This window comes from Balaenoptera musculus, chromosome 13 (assembly GCF_009873245.2).
Source record: "Balaenoptera musculus isolate JJ_BM4_2016_0621 chromosome 13, mBalMus1.pri.v3, whole genome shotgun sequence".
NCBI lineage: Eukaryota > Metazoa > Chordata > Mammalia > Artiodactyla > Balaenopteridae > Balaenoptera > Balaenoptera musculus.
The window spans coordinates 52,719,360-52,741,015 of NC_045797.1; the positions used below are offsets into that span (position 1 = coordinate 52,719,360).

The 21,656-nt window shown below is 35.0% G+C and overlaps 1 protein-coding gene across 2 annotated transcripts in view; it reads left to right on the forward strand.

Annotated features, from left to right (window-relative positions):
* SRBD1 (S1 RNA binding domain 1) overlaps positions 1 to 21,656 on the forward strand; it is a 231,584-nt gene that overhangs the window by 41,563 nt on the left and 168,365 nt on the right. For both annotated transcript variants that reach the window (XM_036873925.1, XM_036873926.1), the window contains exons 10-14: positions 5,311 to 5,414; positions 9,385 to 9,492; positions 12,962 to 13,119; positions 16,942 to 17,032; positions 17,768 to 17,875. In XM_036873925.1, the coding sequence (XP_036729820.1) occupies positions 5,311 to 5,414; positions 9,385 to 9,492; positions 12,962 to 13,119; positions 16,942 to 17,032; positions 17,768 to 17,875 (569 nt within the window). The remainder of the gene's footprint in view (positions 1 to 5,310; positions 5,415 to 9,384; positions 9,493 to 12,961; positions 13,120 to 16,941; positions 17,033 to 17,767; positions 17,876 to 21,656) is intronic.

Genomic DNA, 21,656 nt, shown 5'->3' on the forward strand with positions numbered 1-21,656 from the left:
ATGTATTGGTGCCTGCTTGGGGTATGTAGATGACATGGTCCCTGCTGTTGAACTTTTGAAGTGTTTCACTAATATCTAAGTTGTTCTTTTTACTTTTGTGTACACTGTATCATATGGGGTGAAATGAATACTTTTGATAATTGGAAAAATTGTTAGAAGAGTGAAATTTTACTTACCTAGCTATTGTCTACTGATAGAGCCTAATGAAAAGGAATTTTTTATAAAACCAGTGACTAAAATACTAAAATTCCTTTTGCAGAAATGATTTTGCTACTGGATTTTGCCTCCCTTTATTTGATTGAATTTTATTGCAACTTCGGAAAAATATGAATACTTTTATTCTATTAAAACTTAGTCTTTCTAGTATTTGCTTGAAAACATTTTGGTCTCTGCATTTTAACTAGTGTGTTTAGCACATGTGGCATTCTGAGTTAGTTTGTGGTTGAATCTAAGTTTGTGATTGACACAGGCTTCTAAGTGTGACAGTCCTAAGACCTGAGAAGGTAGAACGTTTTGGGAATGTCAGTTTTGAAAAACAGACCTGTGTTTTGAGAAGAACTTTCTAGTTATCTTGCAGGCTAGAGTGATGATATGCTAGCTCACAAAGATGGATTTTTAATCCCTATAGTGCTAAGGCCTCATGTCCCTGACTCCAGACTCTGTTTTTCAGCTTTCACCTAGATAGCCCAGCATATAGCATCCCAGAATACAGAAGTGAGGGAGAGTGATGACAGACAGTGGTAAAGGAACAACGGTACCTGGAACTCCTTCTCCAAATGCTGTGGGAAGAGCTGTTATAGCTGTCTACCAAATTAATTCTTCTAGCTGCATCTTGTTTTCTTTCTTCTCCACACTGGTCCTTAATGTGCTCCTTTCCACCACATGAATTTGTAACTCAGCCTTCCCATTCTTTTTTGTAGCTTCTTTCACTGATGTCTCACTTTCTTTGTCTTTTACAATACCTGTTTAACATTCGGTGCTGCCATCTACGGTAATTCTCCTTTAACTCTGTATTCACTTTCAATCTCACTTTTTGCCCCAAGCTGTTTCTGCTACTCCACTCCCTTTTCTACCATGGATCCTCTATGTTAGGATTTTTTAAAGTTTGACCTATGACTTTACTAGGTATAGTGGAAAAAAAAGCACCCTCCAATAATATATTTTGATATAATAGTGTATTTATATTTTTATTTATTTGGGTTTTTTTTTTTTTTTGGCTGCATTGGGTCTTCGTTGCTGCGCGCAGGCTTTCCCTAGTTGCGGCTAGTGGGGGCTACTCTTTGTTGCAGTGCGTGGGCTTCTCATTGCAGTGGCTTCTCTTTGTTGTGGAGCACGAACTCTAGGCGCATGGGCTTCAGTAGTTGTGGCACGCGGACTCAGTAGTTGTGGCGCACGGGCTTAGTTGCTCCATGGCATGTGGGATCTTCCTGGACCAGGGATCAAACCCATGTCCCCTGCATTGGCAGGTGGATTCTTAACCACTGCGCCACCAGGGAAGTCCCTAATAATGTATTTATATAAATCAGAATTAAATAACTCTTTTTCCCCTATAATATTGTATTCTGCATGAATGAATTTATTACTGATAAATTCTTGGATGAAGAACTTTTATTTACTGTTCAGTGTTCCTTTCAGTATTTCAGAGAGCTGGCAGACATTGAAGATTTTGTCCAGCCCAAACTGAAGTTTATTTTGTATTAAAAGTTTATTTTTAAGTGATTATTTTATTTCTGCCAATGTTTACCTTGGAAATTTCTCAAATATATTTAAAGAATTTTTTTAAAGTATCTGTAATATTTTAAACTTTGAGGATTTGTTCTATATTTAACATTTTACTTGAAAATACCTTTAGAATTTACATAAATTAAGGTTGCTGTTTTCCAGAGTGGCTATACCATTTTACCTTCCCACCAGCAGTTTATGAGAGTTCCGTTTCTTTATATCCTCACCAATACTTATTGTCTATCTTTTTTTTTAATATAAATTTTATTTTATTTATTTGTTTTTTTTTTGGCTGCATTGGGTCTTCGTTGCTGCACACGGGCTTTCTCTAGTTGCAACGAGCGGGGGCTACTCTTCATTGTGGTGCACAGGCTTCTCATTGCAGTGGCTTCTTTTTGTTGTGGAGCATGAGCTCTAGGCACGCAGGCTTCAGTAGTTGTGGCACTTGGGCTCCATAGTTGTGGCTTGCGGGCTCCGTAGTTGTGGCTTGCAGGCTCTAGAGCGCAGGCTCAATAGTTGTGGCACACAGGCTTAATTGCTCTGCGGCATGTGGGATCCTCCTAGACCAGGACTTGAACCCATGTCCCCTGCACTGGCAGGTGGATTCTTAACCACTGCACTATGAGAGAAGTCCCTGTCTATCTTTTTGATTATGGCCATTTTGGTATGAACTGATTTCTCATTATGGTTTTGGTTTGCACTTCTCTTCTAACTAATGATGTTGAGCATCTTTTCATGTACTTATTGAACATTTCTATATTATCTTTGAAAAATATGTCTCTTTGGACCTTTTGCACATTTTTGTTAGGTTGTGTCTTTTTATTGTTAAGTTATAAGAGATATTTGTATGTTCTAGATATAAGTCCTTTATGTGATATATGATTTGCAAAACTTTTCTCCTGTGCTAAGTGCTTTCTTTTCAATTTCTTGATGGTATCCTTTGAGATATAAAAATTATAATTTTGTTGAAATCCAATCTATTTATTTTTTTCTTGTGTTGATTATGCATGTGGTGTTTTACCTAAGGCCTTATGTAACTCAAGGTTATGAAGATTTTCTCAAGTATTTTCTTCTAAGCATTTTATAGGTTTGGTTTTTATATTAAGGTCTATGATCAATTTTGAGCTAATTTTTGTGTATGGTGTGAAGATGCTGTCCAACTTCATACTTTTGAATTTGGCCATCCATTGTACCAGCATCACTTGTTGAAAAGACTGTATTTTCCCCATTTAATTTTCTTAGCACCCTTGTTGACATTCACTTGATTGTAGATGTATAGATTTATTTCTGGACTCTAAATTCTATTCCATTCATCTGTATGTTTATCTTTAATGCCAGTACCACACCGTCTTGATTACTGTAGTTTTGTAGTAAGTTTTGAAATTGAGAAGTGGGAGTCCTCCAGGTTTGTTCTTTTTTTACAAGATTGACTTAGTTATTCTGGGTCCCTTGCATTTCTATATGAATCTTAGAATTAGTTTGTCAATTTCTGCAAAGAGGCTAGCTGGGATTTGATAGGGATCACATTGAATTTATGAAGTAATTTGGGGATTAGTGCCATTTAGCAATATTAAGCCTTTTGATCCATTGACCTTGGGATGTCTTTCCATTTATTTAGGTCTTCTTCAGTTTTTTTAAAAACAATATTTTATAGTTCTCAGTGTATAATTTTGAACTTCTTTTGTTAAATTTATTGGAAAGTATTTTATTTGTGCTGCTGCTATGGTAAATGGAATTTTAAAAAATTATTTTTAGGATGTTTATTGCTAGTGTGTAGAAATTAATTATCCTGCAACCTTGCTGAACTCTATTAGTTCTAATAGTTTTATAGTGGACTCCTTAGGATTTTCTGTATACAAGATCATAGTATCTGCAAATAGAGATAGTTTTAACTTCTTTCTTTTCAATCTAGAGGCCTTTTATTTCTTTTTCTTGCCTAATTTCCCTAGATAGGCCCTCCAGTACAATGTTGAATAGAAGTGCAAGAGGAGAGACACCCTTGTAATCTTAGAGGGAAAGCATCCAGTCTTTCACTATTAAACATTATGTTATCTGTGGAGTTTTTGTATGTGCCCTTTATCATTTTGAAGAATTTGCTTTCTCTTCCTAGTTTCTTGAGTATTTTTATCATGAACAACTGCTGGAATTTTCTCAAATATTCTTTCTGCTTCTATTGAAATGATCATGTAATTTTTGTTTTTTATTCTATAGTTATGATGTATTACATTACTTCTTTTTTGGATGTTAAACCAACCTTGCGTTCCTGGAGTAAATCCCTTTTGATCCTTGTGTATAATCCTTTTTATATGTTTCTGGGTTTAGTTTACTAGTATTTTATTGAGAATTTTTACACCTATATTCATAAGAGGCAATGGTCTTTACTTTTCTCTTGCAGTGTTCTTGCAAGAACAGGGTAGAGTCAGGAAGTTTTTTCTTCTATTGTATTTTTGGAAGAGTTTGTGAAGAATTGCTATTAATTCTTCTTTAAATGTTTGGTAGAATTCAGCAGTGAAGCCATATGAGCCTGGGTATTTCCTTGTGGGAAATTTTAAAATTACTAATTCTATCTCTTTACTTGTTATAGATAATTTTGAATTTTCTATTTCTTTTTTATTCTAGTTTAGAAGTTTGTATCTTTTTAGGAATTCTAATTTGGCATACAGTTGTTCATAGTATTCTCTTTTGATCCGTTTTATTTCTATAGCATTCATATTAATGGCCCCTCTTTCATTCCTGATTTTGATAATTGGAATGTCTCCCTTTTTTCTTTGGTCAGCCTAGTGAAAGGTTTGTCAATTTTGTTGATATTTTCCAAGAACCAACTTTTGGTTTTGTTGATATTTTTTGTTGTTTTTCTATTCTCTATTGTATTAATTTTCCCTCTGTTCTTTATTATTTCCTTTCTTCTTCTTGCTTTAGGTTTGTTTGCTTTTCTTTAAGGAGTGTTTTTAATGTGTTTTAAAGCAATTGTTCTTTTAATATATTAATTAAAAGTAGAGACAGGTCAATCTGAATTTAAATTCCTCCTTTGCTACTTGCTAGCTTTGTGATTTAGGACAAGTTAGTCTTAGAAAAATTATCATATAAGAGTAAGATGTTAATACATACATCACTGGTGGCTTTGAAGATAAATGAGTTAATGTATTTAAAGTGCTTAGATGGGCCTGACAATTAGTAAGTGCTCAATAAATGGTAGCAATTAGTAGTTATTAAATATTCCACTTAGAAATTTCCATGTTTGTATTTATCTTAGTAATGTTTTTTCACAAATATAAAAAGTATATCCTTCTAACTCTAGGTGATCAAAAACTTTCAATTAGTAGAATCTGAAATGAGATTTTTAGATCAACACTATCTCTTCCTGTGAATATCATAGACTTTGTACCTGTATTTTATTTTGAAAATACTTGAAAATAATATAAAGAAATGATTATTTTTGAATACATTCTTGGTAAATAAATGAATACAAAATTTATATAGCTCTAGACTGGATAACCACCCAGTTTGTTTCACAAATATTGACTGGTTAAATTGATCATTTATATATTTTGTGGATCATCAGTCTTTGCCATATATGTTTGCACTCAGATTCTGGCAATTAACCGTGGAGAAAATTTGAAGATACTGACGGTCAAGGTTAACATTTCTGATGGAGTGAAGAATGAGTTCTGTAGGTGGTGCATCCAAAACAGGTCTGTTTATAGATTTTTACAGAATATTCTTTTTTTTGTTTTTAAAATGCTATATTGAGATCTATATGTACTGATAATGGAAAGATGTCCATTGTGTTAAAAAAAAAAAAAAACAGTGACAGGCAATGGATATAGTGTCTTGTAGTGAGGTGGATGGACCTAGAGTCTGTCATACAGAGTGAAGTAAGTCAGAAAGAGAAAAACAAGTACCGTATGCTAACACATATATATGGAATCTAAAAAAAAAAGGTTCTGACGAACCTAGGAGCAGGACAGGAATAAAGACACAGACGTAGAGAATGGACTTGAGGACACGGAGAGGGGGAAGGGTAAGCTGGGATGAAGTGAGAGAGTGGCATGGACCTATATACACTACCAAATGTAAAATAGATAGCTAGTGGGAAGCAGCCACATAGCACAGGGAGCTGACCACCTAGAGGGGTGGGATAGGGAAGGTGGGAGGGAGACGCAAGAGGGAGGAGATATGGGGATATATGTATATGTATAGCTGATTCACTTCGTTATAAAGCAGAAACTAACACACCACTGTAAAGCAATTATACTCCAATAAAGATGTTAAAAATTTTTTTTAAAAATTTAAAAAGTACATATGTTGTATATGTTTAAATAGGAAATATCTGGGAAGTACATAAGAATTATTAATAGTGGTTATTTCTGGGGAAAGAGACTTTTACTGTAATCCTGTACCATATGAATCTTTTATAAAGAGTATATTTTCTTTTATGAAAAATGAATTAACAGAAACATACTGTATATAGTATATCTGAAATGTTTTGTTCATTAAGGATAATTGAATCAAATATTTAATTTTTCAGATATTATATGAGTAACGAATGAATGACTGAGGCTGGCTACTAGCTTTTTTCTTTTTTAAAACTAGCTTTTAGTGCCAATGTATGGGATAGTCTTGTAAAGTAAATTATTCTGTTCCCAAATGTCTGTCACATCACTTTGAGAAAATGCTACACTAAAATGGTGCTGCTTTTTTCTTGTAGATTTAAGGGGAACTATATCCTGTATCCATTTCTATTTTAAATGTGGGAAAATGAAAGCTAGATGGAGAGAGCCTATCTTTATCTATAGGTACCGAATGGGGGGGAGCATATTTCTTTGCCAGAGTGAAGAATATTTCTTTGTCTGTAATGGGTGAATAAAGCATGTCTCTGTCAAAAACATACATATAGGCCCTGGGTCTTATTCATTTGTTTACAGTACTTTCCTGACTCCCCGTAGGTATTTGAGTTTGTGGCCTCTGTCTTAATTTGTATGCTTCATTGTGCACATCGCATGTATTTTGTACTGTGAAATTTAGTTAAAGTGAGGTCCTTCTTAATTTTATTCAGCAGTGTTTAACTATTGAATTAGAGGAAGAATCAAGTTTTAAGATGATACCCTGTAAGGGAAACCCACTGTATTTCCTTTAAGTTTAGAAGTAATAATGTCTGTGACTTCGCTATACTGTTTCAGGTCCCTTCGGGTGCTAAATGAATAGATCACAGGAAGCCAGTCAAGAGATAGAAATTGCTGTGGGGTGAGGAAGAAAAAGGAGTTTCTGTAATGCAGGAAGTGAGTATAGCTGGGTCTGTGGTCTAAAGGTCACTGTGAATGAGTATAATTGAGGCATCCTTAGGTATAAAATAGACCCACAGCACTCTGTTCCAGGGAGGTGAGCCGTCACGCCACAGGAGAACCTTGAGGTTTAAGGAAGGCTACTGGGGCTTCCAGAGAAATTGGGTATCTGATGTTAAAGATTTCCATTTTTTTCCTACAACCAATGTGTAAACCTTGGTTTGGCTTTAAAGGGAATGATCCCCCAGCAGACATCAGATACATTCATTATAAGAATCACTCCATTAGGGCCTTCCTGCCTCTAAGGACTCTTTTCCTAGTGTATTGTCCCATGACCCAGGGCTATGTTCTCTCCTAACTGGCCAAGCTCCAGAGTATGGTGATAAGGGCCTCAGTAATCTGGCTACTGCCATATTTTCTAGCCTCATCTACCCCGCAACCTGATCCTGCAGCTTTATGCCCTTGTATGACTAATCTGCTTCTAGTTACTCGAGCTTATCATGCTCTTTCATGCCTCTAAGCTTTTACATATGGTATGGTTTCTTCCCAGAATGCTTTTATTCCTTTGTCTTATTTGGTAAACCACAATTCATTTTTTTAAAGCCATCTCAGATGTTTCTTCTGGGATGTCTTTGTTTGACATTGAATTTCCCCAATTAATAACAACAACACAGCTATAAGTTTTATTGCACTTTGCTTTATTGTGCTTCGCAGATATTGGGTTTTTTTGTTTTTGTTTTTTTTATAAATTGAAGGTTTGTGGCAGCCCTGTGTTGTGCGTATCTATTGGTACCATTTTTCCAATAGCATTATTTTTTGGTTAAGGTATGTACATTGTTTTCTAAGACATAATGGTATTACACACTTAATAGACTACATTATAGTGTAAACATAACTCTTATATGCTCTAGGAAACCAAAAACTTCATGTGACTCACTTTACTGTGATAATCACTTTATTGTGGTGGTCTGGAACCAAACCCACAGTATCTCCAAGGTATGCCTGTAACATAACAAAATAATAATAATAATAATAATAATAATAACTGTCTAATTCATATCCTAGTTCTCCCTACGTTTCATGCCCTCAGGTGTAGATGACAGTAGGGAGAAACAAGGATTTGGATGGAAGGAAGGATGTACGTCCTGCCTAAAAGCACTTTCATTCAAATTAAAAAACAAAACTATATTCTACTCAAGTAATACCCTTCTATGGAAGGGATTCAATTAGTTATTATTATGTAGCCTTTGGTGTACCACATTATAAGTAAGGGAGATGACAGTGTCCCTAAAGTATATTAATGGTTTATTAGGAACCATTGATAAAATATTAATGTTTTCTATTCAAGAGCCATTGAAGGACACGGGCAGAGATGCTGTAGATGTAGGGAACACAGAAAAGGGGTAAGGCTGAATTTGTTTGTCCTTTTTAGCTTGTGTTTTTCTCTTACTGTTCTTTTTCCAGTTTCTACTAACAGTGGGTTCTCTGGCATTTATATTTATCAGTATGTATGCAGATACACTGACTAGTAGAACAGTACAACCTGAGGAATAGAGTGAGTTCTACTCAAGGATGACAAGAGGCAAAGGTTAAAACAGAGTTTCTCCTTTGCTCAATCTACTTTAACTCTCAGGAAGAGATTAAGAAATGGGAAAAGAAGGACATAGTGCTTGTCTTAGCTTCAGTTGCCATAACAAAATACCATACACTAGGTGACTTAAACAACAGAAATTTATTTTCTCCTTGTTCTGGAGGCTGGAAGTCCAAGATCAAGGTCAGGCTGATTTGGTTTCTGGTGAGAACCCTCTTTTTGTCTTGCAGACAGCAGCCTTCTCATTATGTCCTCACCTGACGTGGGGGTAGAGAGAAGGGGGTATCTGATATTTCTTCTTTTAAGGGCACTCACTAATCCTATCATGGGGACCCTACCCTCATGACCTCATCTAAACCTAATTACCTCCCAAAGGCTCCGTCTCCAAATATCATCCGATTTGAGGATTAGGGCTTCAACATACTAATTTTAGGGGACATAATTCAGTCTATAGCAGTGGTTCAGTAATTTTTTGGTGACTTTCTTATATCTTAAAAATTTTGACCATTATTAATAATGCCTTGGGGACTCTCCCCAGAATAGGAAAGTTTTTTCCTCCCTTAAGTTTTATGTGTTACCATGGTTACCAGGTTTTTAAAAATAAGAACTCCAGATGTCATAGTAATAATTTTCAGACATCACTGTCTCTTCTTACAGATTATGTTACTTTGGATTCAATAAAGTTTCTTCCCCCCTTTTCTTTTCCACTTCCTCTCTGCTCTTCCAGGAGCCCTTTTATGACCTTATTATTGTTACATCAGTTTTAGTATAGGCTTTTCTTTTTTGCAGGTGGAGACCACGTGGCTTTGCAAGGCCAGAGTTAATGAAGATCTTATACAACTCACTGGATGATTCCTTTAAACGCCTTATTTATCCTCTCCTTTGTAGAGAGTTCAGGTATGCATCTTGTCTTATTTAACTTTCTGGACTGTTTATTTTTATGTATGGTAATAGGCCCATTAAAGTGTGTAGTAAATATTTGTTGATCCATTAACCAATCCAAAGAACTGAGTCAGAATCACAAAGTCTTAAATTTAAGCATAGATTTCAATCTGTAGAGACATTCACATGCATAGATCACAAAACATTTACGGTATACTTTTCAAATCTTGACCACTTAATGTGTACCCCTTCCAGTTCTGCAATACTAGTCTTGCAATTTGACAACCAAGCCAAACAAATGGTTTTATTGATGAGAGATTTGGCTTGGGAGAAACAAACTAAGAAGTTAATGGAGAAGTTAGTTGGCAGCAGTTTTAGAGGTAAGAGAGCCAAAAAAAGCATAAGGAAATCAGAGGAGTACATGATGAATGTATTACTATGAGAGAAAGCTAATATATATTAGCAAATGGAGTTGTTTCAATGAATAATTATCAGCAGTGATGAACAAATATTAGGAGATTATTAAGGTGACCATCTAAATGGAGTAGCAGAAGAACTAAAGGTTACAAAGAACTGCAAAAGAGGTGAGGTACCGAATTGTTTTTAGGGGAGGACAGAAATGTTGGGAGGCAAAAACCCTCTTTCCTGCTTCTCTCTAGCCTTTGTCTTGGTAGTCAATGTTTAGACACCAGCCATGCCTTCATATATTCCTTTCTATGTGCTATAGATTTTCTTCATTCCCGTTTATTTAGTGTTTCAGCAAGGGTCACCTGGAAACTATAGATTTCTAGCCATCTCTTCAGCCTCACTAGAATTTATAGCAGCCTTTATGTTTGTCTGTTTTTCTTTTACTGGACTTGGCCATTGACTTTGGAGGCATTTAGAGTAGGGAGTGAGCAGGTACTAATAAAAAAGATATATAGCTCCTTTGTCCAACCTCTTTTTTATCAAAATCATTCATTCTCTTGATTCATCCTTTTATCTTGTTTTCTCATGTCGCATATAATGTCCAGTGGTACATTTGACATTTTTACATATATTTGATGTGAATAGCTTTACTGCTTGTGGAATAATTTCATTGAGATTTAATTTGTGCAGTTTGCTGTGGGATTATTTAATGTATAATTCTTCTCCGACTTCCATTAGCAGTGGCAAGCAAGAGCACTTTCCTCCTCTTTTTCTAAAATGCCTGTGGTTAAAAAATATCTTATTTCATTCCATAAGTTGGTTTGCAGACGTTGTCTACAGATGTGTCTCTTCATAGAAATACTTGTAATTACCTGAACAGCAGTTGAGGGAGAAAACCCTCAACTGATTTATTTTTTAAAGAAAATTACTTTAATTCTCTAATTAAAAAGAAATTTGTCCAAATGCAGAAAAATTGAAAGAATCAGTAAAACACAAAGGAAAAAAAACCCATATAATTTCACCACGTAGAGATAACCATTGTTAACTAGACTTTTCTCCATTCATGTGTGTGTATTAAAAGAGATCAAATAGACTATATTATTTTGCAGCCATTTTATTCAGTTGACTATATAAGATTCAGAGTCTACTTCTGCATTTTTGTTTCCATGACTGTCATGATCATTCATCCCTGTGTCATTTTTCACACATACCTCTTTCATCAAAACTACATTATCAGTATTACCAAGTGCTGTCTATTATGCCATCTTTTATTATATCTTGAATTTTGCCTCCTCTTTATCTCCATCTTTACTAGGAGAAAGTATATCCATGGTTAGTTCAGGTTATCATCATTTCTTGTCTGAATCACTATACTAGGATCATAGATGATCTCTGTCTTGTATTTTCTAATACATATTCCACATTGCCATCCTTAAATTCCCATCTGATTATTTCATACTCTTCTACTTAAAATCCTTCAGTGGATCTTCTTTGTCTCCAGGATAAAATCCAAGCTCTTTAGAAGAACCCTTTGTGGTCTGTTTTTTTCTTCCTCTGTAGCCCTTTGTCTTGGTATTTCTTCTTATTTTATCATATGAAGTTAACTTGCTTTTTCTATAAATGAGCCATGAGCTTTGACATCTGCTGCTTCTGTTGCCCAGTGTTTTCTCAATGCTCTTCAGCTACTATCCCTGCCTTTGTTTGCTTAACTATTACTTATCCTTCTTGATTCACCTGAGAAGACATCTCTTTTAGAAAGTTCTCCTAACTTAGCTATCCCTACTGTGTGTTATACTCGTCTGTTTATTTTTCTGTTTCTTCCACTAGACAGTGATCTTCAGGGTAGGGATTTTTTCAGCTTTGTATCTCTTACATCAATCACAGTACCTTATATAAGACTGAGTACAGTGCTCACTCAATAAATAAAGTTAAATGTGAATATTTAGAAATACCTGTAATGATATCTTCATGTTGCTTGGCTGAATGCAGGGAGAATGACAGTGAAATATTAGAGAAGATGAGAGAAAAGCCGTAAGAAGCTGAATTAAGCCAGGAAAACAAATGTTGATTAGCTGTATGTACCTTTAGATATGTAGATAATTCTACCTCAACGCTGATAGAAATGTGCCCTGAATTGCTTTGTTCTTGTGGCCATTGGCATGCACTTTTTTTTTAACCTGGTCTAATAGAGAAGACATACTTTCAATAAATTCTTTTGAGTTTCAGGAGATAATATGTTAAGAACTCTTGTTAAATAGGCAAATGGTGTAAAACTTAGTTTCCAAATGCCTTTAAATCCAATATAGACATATTTTTTTATCCTAGAAAAAGTTTGAAAATTAGACTTTTAATAGCTTCTCTGGATAAAATTGGGAAGTTATTTATGTGAGGCAGGGTTCTGGACTGGTATTAATATCTGTGGTCATGTCACATCACTGTGAGAGTGACGAGGGGGTAGATGGTGGGGAATGGAATAGAGTGAGAAGATGGCCTTGAGATATATATAGGTGAGGGTGTAAAACTAAGCATTGTTGGAGGAGGCTACTTATGATTCAATAATTGACCACTAATTATGTGTTTATATTTTTAATCAGCTGATAAACTTTGACATCCCATGTAATGTCCAAATCTTTATACACCCTGTCTCTCTCGTATACACAGATACTTATACATTTAGATTTCTTATATAAGGGTGAGCAGATAGAGAAGGAGTGTAGGTATGACAAACTCAGCAGGTTTGATACCACAAAATTGTTTGTGGTATCTGTATTACTGAGCTTAGCAAAAAGAGACTCAATATAATTTTGTATGTGATTTTTTTTCTCTTAAGTTATTTTGTTATAATGAATGCTCCAATGAGGAATAATTGTGTTCTTTTTCTGGAAGAAAATTTGAATGAATGAAAACTGAATACTTTATCTTTTTTCTTCTCTTTTTCTGTTTCTAAAGATCTTAAGTTATTTTGTTATAATGAATGCTCCAATGAGGAATAATTGTGTTCTTTTTCTGGAAGAAAATTGGAATGAATGAAAACTGAGTACTTTTTCTTTTTTCTTCTCTTTTTCTATTTCTAAAGAGCCAAACTAACATCAGATGCAGAGAAAGAATCAGTAATGATGTTTGGACGGAACCTTCGTCAGCTCCTTTTAACAAGCCCTGTCCCAGGGCGTACCTTGATGGGAGTGGATCCTGGTTATAAACACGGTTGCAAATTAGCTATAATTTCTCCTACCAGTAAGCATACCTTTCAGCATTTTATATAGAAGTTGTTTGGTTGGTCATAAATTTCACTTCATATACTCCATGAGGATTTGGAAATAATGCTAATTTTCAAGGAATAGAAGATGGTTTTCTCACAAAAAGGGATATAGGAATCAGGATGAAGCTTCCTGTTTGGCCTGTTTGTTGACTCAAACAGTCAACATTTACTATCATTTATGCCCTTTCCTATGTCACAATGGACGTATTGAGGATTACCTGGGCTCAGACTTTAATAACTCTGTTTATCCCCCATCAACTTCTGTTTATACTGACTGCATTTATATATGATATATTTTGATTCTGTGTATATTTTATTTATTTTTGTTTTTTAAAAAATATTTATTTATTTATTTATTTGGCTGCATTGGGTCTTAGTTGCAGCATGCAGGATCTTTTTGTTGAGGTGCACGGGCTTCTCTAGTTGCTGCGCGTGAGCGTCTCTCTCGTTGTGGCACACGGGCTCCAGAGTGCACAGGCTTAGTAGTTGCAGCTCGCGGGCTTAGTTGCCCTGTGGCGTGTGGGATCTTAGTTCCCCAACCAGGGATCGAACCTGCATCCCCTGCAGTGGAAGGCGGATTCTTAACCACTGGACCACCAGGGAAGTCCTGATTCTGTGTATATTTTAAATACCACGAGACATTTTTATTGTTTTGTCCAGTCAGTATTTTTTTTCATGTTTACTCATTTATTTGCCCTTTCTGTTATCTTCATTTCTTTCTGCATTTCTGTGTTTCCATTTGAGATCACTTTCTTTCTTCCTAAAACTCTAGTCTGTTACTTTTTAATGTGGATCAGCTAGTGACAAATTGTCTCGGTTTTTTTGTCTCAATGTTTCTGATTTGCCTTCGGTTTTGAAAAATATATTTGCTGGGTGTAGAATTCAAGATTGGCAGTTATTTTCAGTGCTTTAAAGATGTCATTTCTTTCTTTCTTTTTTTTTTTTTTCCTGGCTATTACAGTTTCTGTTGAGAAGTCAGACAAAAATCTTATTATTGTTCCTTTGAAGGTGATAATTTTTTCCTCTGCCTGCTAAGATTTTTTCTTTGTGGTTTTCAGAAGTTTTCTTATATGCTTAGCTGTTTGTGTGTGTGTTATTTGTTTGTTTTGGAGGGAGGGGGACATGAATTCTGCTTGAGGTTTGTAGACCTTCTTGCATCTCTTTCTGGAATTCTAATTATGTGTATTTTAGACCATTCAATTTCCTCTTCTATTTTCAATTCTTTTATTTTTTATTAATTGTCTTTAAGTTAATTAATCCTCTATTCTGCTATGTCTAATGTGCTATTAAATCCATCCATTGAGTTATTTATTTAAGTTATGTTTTTAAGTTTTTGAATTTCCATTTGGTATTTATAAAAAATAGATTACAGTTCTGTGGTGAACTTCTTCACCTTTTAATTTTTTTGATTACATTTTTCTTATGTTTCTTTTGGTTTAAGTTTTCATTCCTAGAATAACTTTTTCTTTCATATTTAATTCATTCCTAAGTTCTTTGATCTTACTTCTGACATTTTCTAATTCTGATTTATTTTATTCTCATTTTCTCTAATCTTTTTTTTTGATAGCTTGTTCTTATATATTAGGTTACAGTTTTTCTCTGTTTTTGGGCACATCTTTCTGTAGACATCATACTAGTCTTTTTTATTTCCTGATTTGAAAAATAATCATTCTATATGAAATTTGACTATGATCCTTTTCTGTTGCTTACTTTTACATAAAATTAGTTTTTCTCAGCTTTTAGGATGGAAGGCTAGCTGTATATCTCTAGAACTATCATTTCTACTTTTTCCAAATTATTGGGAAGAAAAACTTTATCTATTTGGATAGAGAGATAACCTTATACTCTCTGAAATTTGCTTTCCTATTGCTTTCTTCCCTTTTATCTAGACATTTTTTCCCCTTTGTCCATACTGTTCTTACCTTGCTCAATGTGGATATGATGCTCAACAGTTTTTTCTCACTGTGGGGTTTTGTCTTGAAAAGAATGTTCTACTTGTTAATTTCAAGAGTTCAGAGATCAGAGTTTTCCAGTCCTTTCTGAACTTACTGTGCAACCTTTGTACTGACCTATAAATTAGAGTAGAGTATGCAAAGGTCTTTTCCAGTTTTACTTTCTATTCTCAAATGGGGCAGTTTTGATTTCCAGGGAAGTACCTTCTGACATTTTGAGGCTTCCTCCAATCTCAGGTCCATGAGATACTCCATTGTTTCTCTGTGCCTCCTCCCACAGAAATGCTGATGTACATTGGTCTTGGTGGTTATTGGTGCATTGTTCCCACCTGCTCACCTTTTGCATTTTGTGGGGATACTTGTTTTTTTAAAATACAGTCATGGGCTTTTGATTTTGCTGTCCTAAGTTGCTCTGTTTTCATGCTGTGCATTTTTACAATAGATGGGAAGTATATTTTGTCAGTGTTTTTTCCTGCATCTATTGAGCTATCATATGGCTTTTATCCTTTACTGTATTTGTATTGTTTATAGAATGGTTCTTTTTAAAATTTTATGCACACATACATACATACATGCATATGTATTTTCAGTCTGTTTTGGTAAGACTTTTCCAAGAATTTATCCATTTCATCATTTAATCTAAATTAACATCAAGTTGTTTATAATAATCTCTCTGTATCTTGTAAATTTGTGCTGAATCTCTAGTTATACTCCCTTTTCATTTCTAATATAATTTATTTGTGTCATCCTTTCTTTTACTTGATTGGTATAGCTAAAAGTATGTGTTTTTCTTAACAGGTGATTTAAAATTTTAAGCTTCATTGGTCCTCTCTGTTATATGGGTTTTTTTTCTATTTCATTAATTTCTGCTTTTTTAACTTTATTATTTTCTTCCTTCCACTTTCTTTGAGATTATTCTGTCGTCCTTTTCCTAACTTCCTAATTTGGTCACCTAGCTCATTATTTCTATTCTTTAGGAGTTACCCTCAAATTTTAAAATATATTTCTGGCTGAAATATAGTACAGAAAAGCCCACAGTTCATAAGTATGCAGCTGAAAAAAATTACATAAGGTAAAGAGATTTACATATCTACAACCCAAAGGAAGAAATAGAATAGTATTACAACACTCACTGATTTACAGTAAATATTCAGTGACTGTTAGCTTTTACTATTTTTTAAAAAAATTTTATTTATTTTTTGGCTGCATTGGGTCTTCGTTGCTGCCTGCAGGTTTTCTGGCTTTTTCTAGTTGCGGCGAGTGGGGGCTACTCTTTGGGGGGCTACTCTTTGTTGCGGTGTGCAGGCTTCTCATTGTGGTGGCTTCTCTTGTTGCCGAGCACAGGCTCTAGGTGCGTGAGCTTCTGTAGTTGTGGCACACGGGCTCAGTAGTTGTGGCTCACGGGCTCTAGAGCACAGGCTCAGTAGTTGTGGTGCATGGGCTTAGTTGCTCTGTGGTATGTGGGATCTTCCTGGACCAGGGCTCGAACCCCTGTCCCCTGCATTGGCAGGCAGATTCTTAACCTCTGCGCCACCAGGGAAGTCCCAGCTTTTACTATTTTTGATGTTAAGTGTTATTAAAAATCATTTCTCTTTTAGGTATCATGGCATATTATCTAGTTGATAATGATTTTTGTATACCAAAATAGAGTTCTAATAACTTTGGAGGTAACAAAATTTCAGAATGCTTAAGGGGGAATCTGATTAAGGAATATGAAAGATTCAGACTGCATTTTAAAAGATGAACCAGTTCCTTTTTCAGTTTCAACTTGCTTAATCAAATCAGTGGTGTGTTATGTTTCGTAATTTCTTACAAAATGGCCTTTTCTTTTCATTTTTTCCTAAGGTCAGATACTTCATACTGACGTGGTATACTTGCATTGTGGACAAGGCTTCCGAGAGGCAGAGAAAATAAAGAGGCTTTTGCTGAATTTCAAGTATGAAAATAAGTAACCTTTTGAGTATTTCAGTGGCTCAGCCAATCAGAGATATCTTTGAAGTCCCTAATTTGGAGGGAGGGATTAAAGGAAGTGCCTTGGTGTTAGAAAAGGAACCATGTAAAACAATGCTGGGGCAAATTGCTGGAGAACTCTACATTTGGAGACTCTGGAGGAATGCTACTCCCTTCCTCTGCCACCTTCGCTAAACAAAGGTGGTAATATAACCAAAAGTGAGATTTTAATTCTTCAGTTTGGGCCTTCTCTCTTTCTTTCTTTCTTCCTCCCTCCCTCCCCCTCTCTCTTTCTTTCTTTCTTTCTTTTTCATGGATCTGAGGAATGGATGTGGCAGTAGTTAGAGAAGCTTCAGAAATTACTTGAAAACATATTACATAATTCAGTCATAATTCTTTATTATGGCTTAGAATGTTCCAGAGTTTACTTATTCATGTCTAAATTTCATTCCTTCTAGATGGGAAGAAAGCTGACTATTCTTGAGATTTTGTGACCATAAGACATTTCTCCACTGCCTCCTATAATACCAAGTGCAGGAGCAGTGTCTTTTATTCTACATAAGTCTGCGTGGCCCCTGTGAGATAGTGGAGAGATTGCTTGGATATATGAGAGAATAAGAGCATCATATAATACTGTTCGTGCATTCTGTCCATTTTCTCCGGATTGATTTAGAAGCATGCCTTGATCTCATACAGTTTCTCATTCTGTTTCTCCTTGAAGCTGCAGCACAGTGGTGATTGGAAATGGAACTGCCTGCCGGGAAACAGAAGCTTACTTTGCTGACCTGATAATGAAAAACTACTTTGCACCACTGGACATCGTTTACTGGTAAGGATGTTAGGAATGTTTGTTTTCTTTGAGAGGCAAAGGAACTTCTGAAGTTCCTTCTGTGATAAATTCTCCCTTGTCTTTTTAAGATGTACTTCTTGTTTGCCCTCCTATCACCTCTTCCTATTCATAGGAGCTTTGCAGGACAATGTAAAGTGTCTGCCTCTTGGAGAAATTGGCATTTCAGTATCCTGAAACCACTCACAGATGCAGCAAGTTAGGGCTTACTTGAATTCATGGGATTTTCCAGGCAGTACTTTGTGTGATGGCTCTAGCTAACTAGTGACTAATAAGTAGAATGGTGTATAGGTCTAGCAGCTATAGACCGTTGATAACTTAGCCTTCTTCTCCCAAAGTTTTGATGACTATGAATCATTGGCCTTCAGAACTGAGAGCCAAGGTAAGTATTACAAATTAAAAGTGTTTCTTTTTTTTTTAAAATTTAATTTTATTTATTTATTTATTTTTTGGCTGTGTTGGGTCTTCGTTTCTGTGCGAGGGCTTCCTCTAGTTGCAGCAAGCGGGGGCCACTCTTCATCACGGTGCGTGGGCCTCTCACTCTCGCGGCCTCTCTTGTTGCGGAGCACAGGCTCCAGACGCGCAGGCTCAGTAGTTGTGGTGCACGGGCTTAGTTGCTCCGTGGCATGTGGGATCTTCCCAGACCAGGGCTCGAACCCGTGTCCCCTGCATTGGCAGGCAGATTCTCAACCACTGCGCCACCAGGGAAGCCCTCTTTTTTTTTTTTTTTTAAGCATTTCTGATGTTCCTTTCTTATTAGTCTCTTCATCACACGCTCTCATTTTGTATAGGCATACAGTTGACTTATAAATAACTTTGTATTAGCATGACCCATTTCTTTAGTCCTGCTCCTAGATCTGTAGTAGTTTTGCTGTCATCCACCATTGTTTCCTTACTTTCCCTTTGAACCTCAAATAGCCACCTTTACCTTTTCCAAAGTGTGGTAGAATGCTAAATCCTAAAGGGTTTAATTCTAGGAGAGAAGATAGTTATAATAGATGATATCTAGGGTAGAGCATTTAAGAGCCATCTCCCACTGCTTTTTGAGAAATGTAATAAGTATAGTCAACTGATAAGTATGGGATCAGGATCAACAAAACAAAACCAAAAGCCAACACAGGAAGAAGAATTCTAGGATCCATTCAGATAGGCCAAAAGAGAGGGGTCTTGTATTTAGTGTAATATTCCGTGTGTCAAGAGTATAATCAAGAAGTTAGAAAAACAGACGTAGAGTAACCAAAGGGGATTAGAAGGTCAGGGACAAACTGTAGGTGCCATGGGATCATGGTTCAGGAAAGGATCAGGTTGAATAGTTTGGCTCAGCTTTTTTCCCTCTCCTTCTTATTCAGTTTGGTCTAGGAAATACTGTGAATCTTCTCTATTCTGGGAATTGCACACATGTACCCAGTCCTTTTGAGAACCTACCACAAGGACCTGACATAGCTGATACAGTTTATTTCAGGCAACTTCTTTGATTTCTTTTTAACTTGTTCACATTAATTGGATATAAATATCTTGGATACATTTATAGTGATTATAAATAGAACCTTCAAATTATTAAAAACATTAAATAGTGAAGACTTGTTGGATTTCATCTGAATTTGCTTACAGAGGCTCTCTTTCTTGAACTTGCAGCAATATATGGTAGTAGAAAGAGGATGAGCTTTGGAGCCAGACAAATCTGGGTTCATCTTTTGTTGTCACCATTTACTAGTTATGCAAGTTTGGAAGACTTACTCTGCCTCTCTGAGTTTCTCTTTCCATCATTAAAATGGGGAATGCTTTTGCTTTCAGTAACATTTTGAAGTTTTCTTTATAATTATTTTTCATATTCAATATTAAAACTTTCTTTTGTATTTCTCTCTTTTTGTGTTTGTATTAAGAATTACTTTACTACGTTACTTTATATCTCTATGAAGGAGCCCTTTTTTAATGTTAGTTTGGTTCCCCAACCATAGTACAGAATTCTTTCATTGTTTATAATTAGTTTTTCAGTTCATTTTCTTGGATTTCAAGAGATATGATATGGTCATACCATCTGCAAAAGATGATGAATTTATCAGTTCTTTTTCTAGTTTTATACCTTTTTATTTTCTTCTCTTTAAAGGTATCATGCAGTATCTTTGAAAGGCTATTAAATAGTAGTAGTGATAGTGGATTTTTTTTTTCCTCCTTTACTTTTATTAGAATGCTTCTAGTGTTTCCCTTAAGTATGATACTGCCTTTTGTATATTTTTTAAAAAAATCTTTTAAAGGAAATAGTTTTTATTTATGAGTGTTTTAAAAATACTGATTCCTATTTTATTATACTTTAAAAATCAAGAATAAAAGGTAACATTAATGCTTTTTCAGAATTTTGCCATAATAATTTTTCTCTAAAGAGGTTTTTTTATCCTCTTTTGATCAATATGCTGAATCGTAAAAGTAGTAGATTTCCTACAGTTGAACCATCTCTGCAGTTCTGAGTTGAACTTTTCTTTGTCATAGTGTATTATTCTTTTAATGTACTTTTGGAATATATTTGCTGGTATTTTATTATGTGCTTTTGAAATCCTCAATGATACAAATACTTAATCAGAAGTTATAGTGTGTGCTTTAGGAAATCAGCTGTTCAATTTCATTTTGTTATCATTTTGCCAGTTCAACATGCCTTTATGAAGAAACCATATTTTCTCATCTAATGGCTTGAAATTACATCGCAAACTACACTTAAGTTGAAATTTCCATGCTTTCTCTAGCAGTCATTTTTAACACTCTTAAACAGATAATCTGATAGGCATTCCTATAATTCTTCTTATCCTGGAAAACCTTTTCCTGACACATCCACCAGCACATTCCTTCTTATCTATTCCTTCTAACACCTTTTGCCCTGACCTACTTGCCATAGGTTAACATACACCATGATTTATCTTCTCACTTGTAAACCCCATGCATCCTGACCCATCCATCCAACTTCTCTCTCAATCATTTCTCTTAAAATACCTTATAAACTCTGATACTTATATCTCCTATGGAGGAAGTCATCCAGAGCTTCAAATCTCAGTTACCAAAGGAGAAAAAAAAATGGATTAAGTTGTAGAATATAACTATGCTAGATCTTAGTTTGTCACACATGTTTAAAGTTGCAAGTGTTTGTGAAAAGAAATTCTACAGTATTATATGTGTCATTTGTTTTAAGTATGTGCTAGAATGATCTGTTCTTTAAAATCCTCTGGCCCATAGTAGGCAGTCACTTTATTTTTTGAGTATCTGAATATTTGTTTCCATTCATTTTAAAATGTCACACTTGATTATTTTCTTCTCTCTTTTTTTTTTTTAAATCTGTTTTTCCTTGGTAAAAAATAGTGTTTTCTTTTGTGTAGCAGTGGTAAAATTTATTGAAATATAGAAATGGCTAGCTCCTTATGAGACATTTGTGTTTATATGCACTGTATCTGGTTTCTCCTACATTGATACCTTCTTAAATCAGGGTACTATGTTTTACTTATCTCTGCCTCCTTCACATGCATATTTCTGTACTTATAGATGCATCTCAATAAATATTTACTAATTTGAATTGTCAAATATTAACAATAAAACTATTTTTAATCAGATAAGTCTTTTCAAGGCTATAGACAGGAATTAATGTCTGCAACAATTATGGAAAATTTCCCCTCTGCTTAATGCTTTGGTAAACCTATGATGTACTGTTTCCTGTATTTTTTCATTGATATAGAAATTTGCATTTGATGGATTATAGACTTATATTTTGCCAAAGATAAAT